The sequence below is a fragment of the Alnus glutinosa genome, chromosome 13 (assembly GCF_958979055.1).
Source record: "Alnus glutinosa chromosome 13, dhAlnGlut1.1, whole genome shotgun sequence".
NCBI lineage: Eukaryota > Viridiplantae > Streptophyta > Magnoliopsida > Fagales > Betulaceae > Alnus > Alnus glutinosa.
Window position 1 is genome coordinate 10,352,367 of NC_084898.1, and position 15,099 is coordinate 10,367,465.

Genomic DNA, 15,099 nt, shown 5'->3' on the forward strand with positions numbered 1-15,099 from the left:
CGATCCGAGGATACCTCCCTTCCGCGCCATGCAGTGCTTTACTTGTGAAGTAAACTGGTTTCTGAACCCCTGAATCTTCTCGGACTAGCACCGAGCTTACTGCTGAGGGAGAGACTGCCAGATAGAGATAAAGAATCTCCCCTTTGGTTGGGCGGCTCAACAGTGGTGGGTTGGCTAGATATTCCTTCAACTTCCTGAAAGCTTCCTCACACTCCTCACTCCATATAAATGCTTTTCGTAAAATTTTAAAGAAGGGAAGGCACTTATCTGTCGACCGTGATATGAAACGGTTCAAAGCCGCAATCCTTCCTGTCAATTGTTGGAGTTGTTTTGTTGTTCTCGTGGCCTCCATCTCGAGGACAGCTCTGACCTTCTCTGGATTAGCTTCAATGCCCCTCTGTGACACCATAAACCCCAGAAACTTGCCTGAAGAAACTCCGAAGGCACACTTCGAGGGATTGAGCTTCATGTTGTATTTCCTCAGAGTTCGAAAAGTCTCTCGGAGGTCTTCTATGTGTTTGTTTGCCCGATTACTTTTAACCAACAGGTCATCTACATATACTTCAACGTTTCGGCCAATTTGGCTTTGAAACATTCGGTTCACAAGTCGCTGGTACGTGGCTCCAGCATTCTTCAATCCGAACGGCATCATCTTGTAGCAGTAAAGTCCTCGGTCTGTAATGAAAGCAGTTTTCTCCTGGTCTGCTTTTTCCATATGGATCTGATTGTATCCCGAGAAGGCATCCATGAAGCTTAAGAGCTCGTGTCCGGCCGTCGAGTCAACCAACAAATCTATCCGAGGCAAAGGAAAGCTATCCTTCGGACATGCTTTATTTAGATCGGTGAAATCTACGCACATCCTCCACTTGCCGTTAGACTTCTTTACCAGCACCACATTAGCCAGCCACTCGGGATAATCTACCTCTCGAATGAATCCTGCTTTTAGCAACTTATCTACTTCTTCCGCAACAGCCGTGTTTCATTCAGCTGCAAAGGTCCTCCTTCTCTGCTTCACAGGGCGGTAACTTGGGTCCACATTCAGCTTATGGACAATAACCGAGGGATCAATCCCTGGCATATCTTCATGGCTCCAGGCAAATACGTCTTTGTTGCGCCTCAAGAACGCCACCAGGTCCTTCTTCATGGGTTGAGGGAGTTGTGAGCCTATATGAATTTTCTTTCCCGAGTCGCCTATCTCGAACTCCTCCAAGGCTTCCACAGGCTCCCCCAACGGTGATTGCTATTTTCCATCCTCCTTAGTTTTTTCCCCCCGACTGTGTTGCCTCGGGGCATCTTTCAAGGACAGATTGTAGCACCTCCTAGCCTCCTTCTGGTCTCCCTTCACTTCTCCAACTCCCTCTTCTGTTGGAAACTTCATGCTGAGATGTGGCGTTGAAGTCACAGCTTTGAAGTCGTTGAGAGCCGTCCGTCCTATAATAGCATTGTAGGCCAAGACCTTGTCAACTATCAGGAACTTCACTATAATGACTTTCTGCCTCGGATAAGTCCCGGCTGTCACGGGTAAATCAATAGAACCGAGAGGCAACACCTTCTCTCCAGCAAAACCTTGTAACTGGCAGGAGACTGGAACCAGCTTTTCTTGCGGAACACCCATGTGATCAAAAGCTGATTTAAACAGAATATCAGCCGAGCTCCCAGTGTCAACGAGGATCCGCCGGGTCTGATAATTTGCTATGGTCAAGGTGACCACAAGGGCGTCTGTGTGCGGGAGCGAGACTCCAGCATAATCATCATCAGAAAACCCTATGACCAGAGGGTTATATTTCTGAGACTTTGGGGGCTTCTGGACCGAATATACTTCAAAATCATCCAGCTGCCTGGCATACGCCTTCCGAGCCGAGTTGGACTCACCTCCTCCTCCGAATCCCCCCGAGATAGTGTGAATGATAGGGAGATTGCCCTGCTGCGCCCCCCGAGGTCGCCTTCTACTTCTCTCCCTTCTTTCATCCCTCCGAGGTTGAGGTGCCGGCTCTCGGCTTCTTCCTCTTCTTTCTTCTTGTCTCGGTTGATAGTTTCTCCTATCATCCCGATCCTCTTCCCTCCTGGGCCTCGGATAATGGTCTCGCTCCTGTTGATACCTCTCATTGACGAGGAATCGGACTAGCTTCCCATTCTCGATGAATTTCTCGATCAACTGTCTCAACGATACACACTGCTCAGTCAGATGACTGCGTGAATTATGGAAGGCACAGTACTTGTGAGCCAAGTGCGGAGGAGGATTTCCTGGAATGGGTCTCGGTCTCTGGTAATTCGGATCTTTCTTGAGTTCCATGAGCACCTCGGTGATGGAGGTGTTCAATGGTGTCCACTTGTAATCTCCGAAATTCTTCTTTGCCTTCTTATACTTTGCGGGACCAGCATCCTGTATGGGCTCAGGATTCTTCTTTTTCTTGGGCTTCTCGGTGGATGGCTGTTGTTGTTGCTGGGAATTATTGAGGAGGGCTCGGAGTGTTTCTTCCTGGTTGATGTACCTGTCCATCTTCACCATAAAGGTATGAAGATCTTTCGGCGGTTTCAACGCCAATTCTGCCATCAGAGGTCCATCTTTTTTCAAGCCTTGAAAAATTGCACCGTAGATGAAGTCGTCTGGTGCACTCTCTGTGTCCAGCTTCTCCTGGTTGAACCTCCACAGATAGTCTTTCAGAGACTCATTTGGTCCCTGCCGTACCGAGAGTAGGTACCCTCGGGGTTTTCTTCTAGCTCTCCCTGACACAAACTGGGCCAAGAATTTCCTTCCAAGAGTGTCAAAACAATCAATAGACCTCGGTGGGAGATTCCTGAGCCAGTCTCGGGCCTTTCCTGACAAGGTGAGGGGAAAGGCTCGGCATGCCACAGCATCTGGTGTCTTGTGCAGGGAGACATGGGACCGGAAAATGTCCAAGTGCTCCACTGGATCTTCACTGCCTGAAAAGACAGGGACATCAGGTACCTTGAATCTTTTAGGTAAATCGCAGTTGGACACTTCTTCGATGAATATTGACTCCTTGTGCTGGAAGAGGTTGTCAACAAGGGATTCCTTCCCACCACGCTTCTGATCGATCGTTTTTGACAGCACGTCATATTTGGCGCCCAGGTCCTGAACCATCTTCTGCAACCTCCTTTCTGCTTCCGTCGGTGGAACCGGGTTGATGGGCTCTTCGTGATCTTCGTTCCGCGGCCCTCCTTTCTCTCCTGACCCTTCGGGATTTCCCTCATGGTTTGTCCCATCGGCTGCATCATGATTGAACAGTGGCGGGGTTCGAGCGGCCAGGAGCACAGCATTCTGAGCCAGCAAGTCCTCCACATTCTTCTGCGCCTGGGCCAACTGCTGACTTAGTTGGGTTATCCGGGCCTCTGGTCCAGCAGATTCTGCCTCTCCACGAGCATCGTCTCGGCTGGTAGGCGGTGCTTCGTTTTGGATCGACTTGGAACGTCTTGTAGTCACCATCGCGGATTTATTTTTCGTAAGAACGATTAACGTTCCCACAGACGGCGCCAAACTGTTGGTACAGTTTCTGGTATGGTGACGTGTCGCCCGGCGATTCGCTACTAGATTCTGATCGACTACTCCAATCCTGCAAAAATAACAAACAACTCGTCGGGGGTGCCGACTACGCCCACTCCGATGCCTAAGTCAGTTCAAATCAATTTTCTGACGAATATCTCAATCTCAAGAACTCAGAGAATGAGTGATTTCATACCTGGTGCAGTGGTCTTTATCTATAGGCTGGGCTCGTGGTCTCACCAGACTAGAATTCTTGACGCCTAGTTGGATTAGGAGTTTGAATCCTAGCTTAGTTGAATCTTATCTTTAGAGAATTTGAATGAGATTGTAGAATCCGCAGTTTGATTGCGCTTGTATCTCTTTAAATTTGATTTCAGATAAAATAACTACCTTATCCCATTAATCATGGAATTGCGGTTTTTTCCCTGATCTTATGGAATTCTATCCTTATCGTATTCTGAGACATCTGCGACAAACTTTCAACCAAACTCCGAGGTGATGATATCCGAGATATGTTCGCTCCGCCTTAGAGATCTCGGGATATCGCCGCACCATAACAGGGTTGTGAAAGGCCGAGACGTTATTATACCGACTTGATGTCACCTCCGAGGCGATGTTACTCCGAGACCCAAATACCCGAGATATGTTCGCTCCATTCAGACTAGGAGATCTCGGGATGTTCTATATACCGTAACCTGGAGTGTTAAGACCGAGACGTCGTTGTGCCTCCGAGATGTATTTGCACCGAGACGTCGTTATACCTCCGAGATATATTTATACTTAGGCAATCTTTTCTTTGTTGGCCGAAATAAATGTCCGAGGCATAACTCCGAGATGTTTCTGAATCCACGTGTCTCTAGGGTTAATTTTATCCCTAACAATATCTATGCTACATCCCTCTATCTTATCTCCTAACCCTACCATGTGTATAAATCCAAGTCTATAAATAGAGGGCCATTGTGGAGTCTTATTTACTAATTTACTACTTCAAGTTGTGAGTCCACAATCACGGTCATATTCAATTATCAAAGAGAAAATCTGGAGGTTGAGTTAAAAACCCAAAGAATAGGTTCTTTGCTATTTAATATGCAATGAGCAAATCAACCAAAGTCAACTGTCCTTAGTAGCCTAGGAGATGCCGATTTCGATTGTAAGTACCCTGAACATGTTAGTTTAATTAATCTAGCCTTGTTTATCTTGAAGAATTTTTTTCTAGAATCGGTATTCCACTGTGGATAATTTGGTTAGCGCATAATCCCCAACAATCATGTATGAGCAGAAACTATTGGGAGTACTCGACTTGGCACCCATTCCCCGTATTGGTACATTGAGTATTAAGGTTGATGAGATGACATATTATCTCAAAGGAGTTGATGACCAGGTTAAGCAAGTGATAGAAGATAGCAATGGCACATACAAAGCACACTCTGACAGTCACAAATGCAAGGTAACTTTTGAGGTTGCTCATTTGGTTTGGGTTGTACTCACACGTGATCGCTTCCCCTATGGTGAGTATAACAAGTTGCGGGAAAGGAAGATTGGGCCCTGTGAGATTCTGTAGAAGATAAATAATAATGCATATCAGCTATGTCTTTCAAGTCATTTAAAGACCTCCAATGTATTCAACGTGAAACACTTGATTCCATGTTTTGTTGATGCTAACAGAGACGACTTGAACTCGAGGGCAAATTCTTCTTAACCCGGTGAGACTGATGCAGGAGAAGACCGACATTAGTGTGGATTTATTCATGCAAATGTCTTGTAGTTTTCTTTTTCAAGAAGGATTGGATTTTTTCTTTTTCATTAGGATTATATTTTTCTTTTCCTACTACGATATGTTTAGTTTTTCATTTTCCTCGTTAAATTAGGAGATATCTTAGCCTAAATAAGGGATAGAGACTTAATGGAACAATTCAAATTTTGAAGTATCAATTAAATTTTAGTTTTTCAGAGTTATTTCTCTGTTTGTTCATTTGGGGCAATTAGAGTCTTTCTCTTTCTGAATTCACTTTTCAATATTTAATTTTTAATTTTTACTACTATCATATGTTAAAAAACAATCTTACTTCTGCTTGATGTCATAGTAGACAATAAAATGAAAATGAGATGAGAGTTAGTATGACTTTTTTCAAACGGACCTCAGACTTCTCAAACCCTAAACCCTAAATTCTATATATCTCTCTTTCTAAAATACTTAATAGGCGATATTGGCTTTGCAGTTGAAAACTGTCCCTACCAAGCGTGTCACCGTCTGGTCCCCCTTTGCAGCCAGAAATCTATAACTGCATAAAGTAAAGTAGTGAGAGAGAGAAGGAGAGATATTTATATATAACTGGCTGAGGAAAGAGAAAGAATATTTCCACGCCTATTTTACCCACTGTTGAAGAGAGTGAGAGAGAGAATTATCGTTCCCTTGGGTCCTCTGTCCCCAGTGATCTGATTCCATTTCTTTTCTCTCTCGCTCTATGTCTCTCTGAGTTGTACGGGTTGGAAGCATTTCCTTTGGTTCTTTGGGAAATACACTGATATGTTCCATGAAATGAGAATCTTCTTGACAAAGCAGAAGCAGATATTCTAATGGCTGAATGCTCTTTTCTTGGGTTCCCTGCCTCGCGGTACTTCTCTCTCTCTGTTGCACAGTTTTTTATATAGGAGTTCCATCGTAATATGATTAGAAATGTTTTTGGAATATTTATACAGGGTTATAATACGATAATTACTTGAGCTAAATGTATTGTTGCTTATTAGCAGGTTAATGGGTTTTTTATTATATATATATAGATTTTTGGACTTGGTAACGGTTATTTTTTATTTTTCGCGAAGGAATTCAACTGTAAATACAAAATAGTTACTTGCATTCTGAATAACTAAGTGGGCAATGTCGTTTTCGTTGAGTTTGTTAGTAATTTCTTTCTCACAAAATCTTTGTGAAGATTCCCCTTATGACAGAAAAAAAAATGAAAATGAATAAGTGAAGCAATTACTTTTATAGATGCCCAAAATCTTGGATTTGTGAAGAAAAGTGCTGGGTTCCGTTTTCATTAGTATCAATTTTGAAGTAGAATTTGGAGACTGAGGAATTTAGATGGTGATTTTTGAGTTAGAATAGGAGAAACAATTTTGGGTTTGAGCCAAATTTAAGCTTTTTTGCACTTTCATTCAGTACTATAGTATTGTTATCTTGGTTTGTTCGGCTTGAGTAAAACAATATTGTACTTTCTATTGCATTTTGTTTACATTGACTGAAGGGAACTGAATTCTGGAAGAAAAAAAGGAAAGAAGAAAAATTGGTAGAAGAAATAATGGAGAACTAAAGCAACCCTTGTCAAATGTGATTGTTATGGTGTTTCTGTCTTAGATCGTACTTACTTTCATGGTTTGTAAAATATGTTACTTGTGGTTTGGGGTTTGTACGAATAATGTGAATTATATACTCTTAGTGTGGAAGGCAGTTGTGCATTCATAATGCTTTCCTAATAGTTGAAGTGCAAGCATTTGTGTAAACACCTTTTCTTTTCAAGGAAAATACCAATAGCTTTTTCATATTGGTGGGGTTAACAAGCATTAATTCTTTTTAGGAGCTGTTAAGGGATGGTGGCATAAAGTACGAGTTGCTACTAAAGATGCAATATCCGCTCTGATGTGATTCTTTTCCAATTTTGGCGAGGACATCATGTTGATGCAAGGAGATTTTGATCTGAATTCAGTACAAATATGCACTCGGTCACTTGAAGAAGCTTTGAAGCAAACTATGCTCAACCAGGAGGTTATATTTAGGAAGCAGGTATGTGGACACCATCAGTATACTGGTTGAGTTATGCATCACTTAAGTTGGGATCATGTGCACTCATTTGACATAATTATGACCCCATTTTTGATACCATATAAATGATTTGGACTTGTGTTGGGTCAAACCCTCATTTGCTGGCGATTTCTTACCAACTGTAATTATCTTACTTGTTCATTAACTGCTTAAAATAACTGGACTTCAAAGGTATTTGGGCCTTCTCGTCGAAAATATGGCTCCTACTGATCTGTGTTGCGATGTACCATTCAAGTAGTTCAAAATAAACATGAAAAAAAACCTAGACTTTTTCCTTATTATCTATTCCCTCCATCCCAAAATAGATGGGAGTTTGCAAATGACATGCATTTTAATTAGTTAAAATAAACACCAAATTTTTTCTTAAAATGCCCTTAGGTGGACCAAGGAAGATGGGTTCAAATCTGAGAAAAGGGGGGTTCAAATGTAAGAGTAAAATGAAAAGTTAAATGGATAAATGTTTCAATTTTCGAAACACCCCCTTTATTTTGGAATGGAGGGAGTATTTACTAATTTTCTTGCTACTGATTTATCTCCAGGTTGAGGAACTCCATCGGTTATATACGGTGCAGAAGACATTGATGGAGAATCTTGCATGGAGGGAGTTTCATACATACAATTCGAGGAAAGCAAGAACCCAATCAACGCTGTTACCTTGTGCAAATCAAACGAGCTTTGAAGCACTAGCAAAAGAAACAATTTTTCCCTCAATCCTCATGGTAAATGGAGGCCACCAACTTTCAGAATGTTATGAGGAGTGACCATAGTAATGAGGCAGAGAATTTTTATTTTTTTATTTTTTATTTTTTCAAATAGATTCTCCAAGACTGGGACTTACCATTTGAATGCCTATTTAAGAAGTTCTGGATTAAAAATTGCCCTTATCCTTTAAGGTACCTAAAATTCAGTCATAGTTTATTTCCTCTTACCTATAGTAGCTGGCTGTGGATGTGTTATATCTATCCTCCTTTTTGTTTCAACATCTGCAATTTTTTAGTGTTAATGTGATAAGCTTGTCTTTCAGGTGGGCCAAACAGAATCTACAAGCCATGTGTCACTAGAAGGGCACCTTAGGCAGAGGCCTCTAGATCTTCAACTTCCTGCTGATCAGTATATTAGACATGTTGGTAAGGATCTTTCCAGGACAAGGAATATTTTCATTTCACTTCAAATAAATACTGAATATAATTTTATTTATTTATTTATTTTTTTTTTTTTGTGTACGCTTTTTCTTAGTGGTGCTAATGTTTCAGATCCAGAGTTGAAACTCTCCCTGGGCAGTGGAGAATACTATTGGAGCAAGGGGAGTGCTAAGAGAAGTGGGTTCCATAAAGAAGCTCATTCCTGCATCCACAATGTTATTGATTTAGAAGAGTCAATTGAGAGGGTATCAAATGAGGATGAAAAACGTGCACCTTCTTTCAGCAATGCTGATCTGAAAACTCATTCTGGACGCGAGAATGAGTCAGAAGTGTCTGTCCTTCCTGATCCGATCATCTCAAGTAGTGTGAAGAAAGATTTACGGGATGGGATTGCAGACAATTGCTCTCTTGTAGATGACCGTAAATGCTGTCAAGGGCAGAACTCTTTCAATAAAGGTACTGTTGATTTATATACACGAGACTGGTTTTAGTGTGATAGGCATGAACTCTGTAACACGTCTGTTACTGCTGCAAAAGATTGATAAGGAAAATAGAAATGGAAATGGAAATGGTAGAAGAAATGAGGAGGAAGAAGATGAACAAATGAAGAGAAATTTAACTGTATTGATAGGGCCAATTCGAGATGGCTAATCTCCAAGTTTCTTGACAATTCAAGGAGTCAAGGGCCTCCACAGTTCACAATGAAGAAGAAACAAAACAGAATACTTCTCTCAGCCTTCCCTTCTCTAATTATACAGCTCAAGGCTCAACTAATCAACTAACACTATCCAACAAATAACAGCTAACTACAATAACCACTACAAATCAACTAATCAACTAACACTCTAACTAACTATCCAACTAAGGACCTGTTACATTACCCACCCCTTTTAAGCACCTTGCCCTCAAGGTACCGGTTGAAGGAGAAAGGTAACCCAGAACAAAACTCAAGGCCTACAATGCAAAACACACACTACTAAGCTCAAAAAAGTACAACATAAAACGCAGTAGCCAGCAACTCCTCTGAAAGTCTCTAATGTGTTGATAGCTGTCCTCCACTGCTTCACGTCTACTTAACATTTCTCTAACCAAGGCTAGCAAGGCACATGAGATTGTCTCCTTCAAGAAAAATCTCCGCTTCCCAAAAGTCAAGACAAGAGTTGTACAAGTGGACTCTGAATTCAACTCTCCACTTCCATTTTCAATGTAAAGAGCACATCTGGCACTCCATGGAAGAGGTGAATCACACATGCAGTAAATCCACTTTGAAAATATCTTCCCAGATGCATCAAAGTTGTGCCATGTTTTTCCCTTGAGATTGTTGAAAAACCTATCATTTACACCGAAATGCAGCTTTGAATTTGCCTTCTGAACGTCGGCTTCTTGAAGATCACGGCGTCTGTCCTTCCAACGCCATCGGTGCCACAAGCCAAACACAACTATTTTAGAGTCTCGCTCCCTTGTCTTCTAATTCATTAAACACCTTCTCTTCATCTTGACAAAACCCATCTCAATCTTGAAATTTTTGCACCACTACATATTCAGGAATGACCAACCCCAATTAGCTTGGTTGAGGAAGCTCGTGGAATAGCTGGTGGTTATCTTCAATCTCTTCTTCTTTCAACAAGTCTGCTTTCTTGTGTTCTAGATTTTTCCGGTCATACTCCTCTTCTACCTTCTTAGGAATTTGCTGCCACTTTTGCTCAGGAACTGGCAGGAGCTCGTCAAACTCCATGATTTCATCCGTCGATTTCTTGATTTTCTCTGTGACCTCTACCTTTTTCAACTCCATGGACTCGATTTCTAACGGAGCTAAAACCTCCTCATCATACACAGGAGTCGGATGTTCCTTCTTCATCTCTATGGACTCGATCTCCGTGGCTGGGTCTAAACCTTCTACGTGGAGGACGCCGTTCGGATTGAAATCGCCCAAGTGTATCGCCGTCTGCTCGTTGATGCTACCAATGGTTCAGGTAATGTTGTGCTCTGCTTTTCAATGGTAGAAGGACTTTGATCCGGTTCTGCAGTCTGGATTGGCTCCATGGTTGCTTCTTGAATTTCTTCATCATAAACTTCTTCTAACTTTTCCATTGCATCACCTTTTTGTTCCACTGATTCTTGTTTGTCTTCAGGTGCGCCAATGATATTGTGATGTTGTCCAAATCGAATGTGAATTAGTTGCACAAAACTATCCTAATCATTGTAAAGACTCCCCCTTCTTTCCATTGTTTCCAACCAAGTTTGAGCCGCACCTTCCATATGATATGAGGCGAACATGTATCTGTGAAGATCATTGGGAGTATTACAACAGATGAAACATTGGTGAAGCTGAAACATCCAAGCCGAAAGATTCTGACCATCAAATTTATGAAGATCCATTATTGTAGGATTGACGGCTCTGATACCACTTGTAACATGCCTGTTACTGGTGCAAAAGATTGATAAGGAAAATAGAAATGGAAATGGTAGAAGAAATGAGGAGGAAGAAGATGAACAAATGAAGAGAAATTCAACTGTATTGATAGGGTCAATTCGAGATGGTTAATCTCCAAGTTTCTTGACAATTCAAGGAGTCAAGGGCCTCCACAGTTCACAATGAACATTGAACAATATACAAAACAGAATACTTCTCTCAGCCTTTCCTTCTCTATTTATACAATTCAGGACTCAACTAATCAACTAACCCTATCCAACTGATAACGGCTAACTACAATAACCACTACAAATCAACTAATCAACTAACACTCTAACTAACTATCCAACTAAGGACCTGTTACAAACTCGTACTCCTGAACATGGTAGCCTTGTGTAGTTTAAGCATATGTTTACTAATTAAAATTCAGACTTTTTGTATTTTCCCTTCAGGATTTAAAAACTGCGATGTGGGTATTCCAAGTACTAATCTGTCCACCAAGATGCAAGAGACCCCGCCACATGTGGGCCTTAACAAAGTTCAACTTGATGACTCATCTTGTTATGCAAATGATCTTATGGTGGCACATCCTTCAGCAGCCAGCTCAGCACATGTTTTCATTGAACTAGTTGGCAGGGTTCAGGACACTGGTGCATCCCTCTTGACTTGGAGAAATGAAAATAATAACTGCTCAAATGAAACCTCTGACATGCTTCACCGAGATGATGCAGTGATTTCTTCTTTAGAACCCAACAACAAAAGCAATAGAACAGAAATTTGGGCTAGAACTTCCAAGTTTGATGGTATGGGTGGAAGTGAAATAGGCCTTTCAGGTGTTGAGGCTGTCAGGCCCCCACCAGGCCTTTGTGAAGACCTGGGTTGCATTAGCAGTGACCCCAAGAATGCAAATGTTGGGTTCATGTCAGAACTTTCAAATAATTTTTTATATGAACCAAATCATACATGTGTAGGTACTAGACAGATGAACTTTGAGAAGAGCGAAGTGGTAGATATTTTACTTTCTGGTTCTGATCAAAGTCAAACTACGGTTCTAGAAGGATGTGGCAACATATCTCCTGCTTCATGCAAGTGCCACTCCAATGTTCATAATGGCTCCAACAGTGTAAAGACTACGCAATCTGGGATTGAAATGGGGAGTTTAAATCTCTCTGCTTTTGATCATTTCTCTGGAACCAATATAGTTTCTGATGTTGCCGAAACCTTACCAGGCGATCAGGAGCAAGGATCATCTGACAGCAGTGCATCAAAACATGAATGCGGCAGTAAGAAAGAAGAATCATCGGAAGCAGATGTGCTGATCCATAGGGCAGCTGAATCACTTGTGCATTTCTCCTTGGAGATCTCATCTGGTAATCAAAATTGTTCTACCAAAGCAATGCTAACTGAGATGAAAAACGAGAAGAGGGAGCAGACACAGTATTCTTCTGATTCTTTTGAGTTAATTTCTCTGAATCTAAAAGAATGCAGTACAGATAACTATTCTGAATCATCGAAGCCATTAGAAGTAAATGACAGAGAGACAAAGGATTTTTCTTTGAAGTTAAGAAGGGGCAGGAGATTGAAAGATTTTCAGAAGGACATCCTTCCTGGTCTGGCATCCCTTTCCAGACACGAAATTGTTGAGGATATCAACATTCTGGAGGGAGTTCTAAGATCGAGAGAGTACCGGAAGATCAGAGCAAGGATGGCTGACAGACAGAGCTGGTGTGCACCCGTGAGAAGTAGACGGTCAACACGCAATTATGTTGTGAGGAAAAGATTTTAATGAAATTTCATTCTATGTTGGGAGTGCCATTATATGAAAAATTCTTTCTAATTCTTTATTATTATTATTATTATTATTATTTTAATCGTGAGTGGCATTATTCATGAAAATAGCTTTATTGTGACTCTTAGCAGAACCGAAAGGTTTATTGTGGCTCTGTATACCTGCAAAAACTATGCATTCACTTTGGAGGTGGGGGAGCCCGGTAAAATAGCTAATGCGGAAATAGTTTTTGTGATAATTCACCCCACTGTTAACGCGGGGGTGTTCTCTCAAAGTGACTGTATCCCTTACACGATAACTATATCAATTACAGACTTTGAGTAATACAAAACTACTGCTAAAGAGAATTGCTATACAATACAACTTCTGCCTCTGAAGGATCACGTTTCCTTGAGCTGATTTATCTGCTGCTGTGCCTCATTTTGAGTGACTTGCTTCAGTAGACACGCTGAATCTCAACGGTGAAGACACGCTGAGCAGAATTTCGGAGAGGGCAGAGGCTTTGCGAGTATTTTTGCAATTTGGTCTTTGCTGGACAGGAACCAAACATGGAGAGTTTTTTTATTTGCGACGTGATCTCCAACAAAATGGTGGTCAATTTCTATATATTTGGTTTGAGTGTGAAAAATTGGATTAGATGACAAATAGGTTGTGTTGGAACAAGTGGCTTATATTTTCTTGGGCATAGAGAGAAGTTTGAGCGTACCAGTAAAGTTGATAGTGGGCAACCGTCCAGACGGCCAGAGGAAGTGTCCGGACACCCACCAGTGTCTGAACAGTTCAACAGATGCAAATGACAGAGACTTAGTGTTCGCACAGCCATTCGGACGGCCCAGCAGTGGCGACCCACCGAAAGCACTTGTTCGCACAAGTGTTAGGACGCAAATGCGGTAGCTAAGAACGATGAAGTTCTTATGCTAGCGTCTGAATGCTAGGGCTAAGCCGTCTGGACGCGCATATGGAGAAACACGGTTTACTGGGATATTTTGAGGATAGTAGGGTTTCACTATTGTTGTCAAATTTTAAATGTACTCGCAAGTACACAAATCATTTGCAGTTCATGGTTGCAAGTGCTACTATTTCCTAACCTACAGGAAATTGTGTTTTTGCAAACAATTTTATATCTTAACTAATTAAATCATAACCTAGTTCCGAAAAAGATTTGATTTCTGATAAAAAGAAAACATAAACTAAATAAAGTAAAAATAATAAAAAGATAAGGTACTAAGATTTTGGAATTTACACCCATCAAATCATAGCAACATATTCTCATCTTCATCAATACATATTCGTAGTTCTCACCATACAAATCTTATGTATGTTCTACTATGCTTTAAAATTTAATTAAATCATTCAATGAATCTGTTCTTTGCACATATCACAAAAGATATCAAGTTTAAACCAAATCATCAAATATATCCGTAGAACGAAACACAATGAATATCCACGTTTTGATAAATAAAAACCCAAGCAATCAATTAAATGAAACTATCTCAAATCATCACATGCATTTGTAAATCACAATAGATATCCAAAAATCATCTCAATAATTGAATTGAAGTAGAACATGAAAAATAAATAAATAAATGACTTCTAATTTTTCACAAGTGTGTGCAAAAGGTGTGCAATAAAATATTAAAATGCGGAATTAAAGTAGACATATATTTTATTGACGAAGTGGAAACTCAGTTAAGAGAAAATCCACTCCGGGGACAGCCAAACCCAGGATATCCACTATTCAGAAGACAAGACTAGTTACAAAGCAGTAACACTCACATAACCTTATGTAGTGGTCGTACCTTGAACTCTGACGTGTAACCCAACACGAACGCCTCCCAACCAAGTCACCTACTTGAAGGGGTCTTCGATAGAATTCTTTACCTTAGGACCAACCCCTAAGATAGACTTCAAATCAACTTAGCAACAGCACACAGCGGAAACAGCTTGAGAGAGATCAACTCAGCACAACAACTCTAAAATATACCTCTCCAAGCACTACAAAATTCAATACCAAATTCTTACAATTCTCAAGTCTAGGGACCTCTATTTATAGGCTACAAGTTTAAATGAGCGTCTGGCTTGAAATACCTAGGCGCCGTCCGGACGGTAGACATAAGGCATCCGGACGGACAACTGTGCGATCGACTTTCCAAATTTCACAGAAATTCTTTCTTGAATTGAGCTGCGTCTGGGCGGTGTTGCCCTGTCGTCTGGACGGTCACACTTTAGCTGCATCCAATTTCCATATCAAGGTTTGGCGCGTCCTGACCATCACATCTGTCTTCCGGACGGTGAATCTATTGCACGCAATTTCCATATATGAAGCTCGCGCGTCCGGACCATGAAGATCGTCGTCCGGACGTCTGTTTTTTGAATGCGCGACTTGCCTTATGGATGAGCGCGTTCGGACGGGGATCCACATTGTCC

The 15,099-nt window shown here is 41.2% G+C and overlaps 1 protein-coding gene across 2 annotated transcripts; it reads left to right on the forward strand.

Moving 5' to 3' along the window:
- The first annotated feature begins 5,875 nt into the window (after nt 1–5,875).
- LOC133854492 (uncharacterized) lies at nt 5,876–12,787 on the forward strand. 2 transcript variants are annotated; one of them, XM_062290723.1, is made up of 6 exons: nt 5,876–6,120; nt 7,084–7,289; nt 7,868–8,047; nt 8,353–8,455; nt 8,582–8,926; nt 11,336–12,787. In XM_062290723.1, exons 2-6 carry the CDS (start codon nt 7,179–7,181, stop codon nt 12,667–12,669), a joined length of 2,073 nt encoding a protein of 690 aa, XP_062146707.1. In that variant the 5' UTR covers nt 5,876–6,120; nt 7,084–7,178; the 3' UTR covers nt 12,670–12,787. The 2 variants fall into 2 exon arrangements, with proteins under 2 accessions (XP_062146707.1, XP_062146709.1); XM_062290725.1 differs by having other exon boundaries at nt 7,095–7,289.
- The last annotated feature ends 2,312 nt before the right edge of the window (nt 12,788–15,099 follow it).

Bases quoted from the DNA above. Each gene is read 5' to 3' on its own strand.
- LOC133854492 (XM_062290723.1), top strand. From the start codon at position 7,179: ATGTTGATGCAAGGAGATTTTGATCTGAATTCAGTACAAATATGCACT. The intron at 8,048-8,352 runs GTAAATGGAGGC...CTTGTCTTTCAG, and splicing joins TTTTTCCCTCAATCCTCATG to GTGGGCCAAACAGAATCTAC. The intron at 8,927-11,335 runs GTACTGTTGATT...TTTTCCCTTCAG, and splicing joins GCAGAACTCTTTCAATAAAG to GATTTAAAAACTGCGATGTG.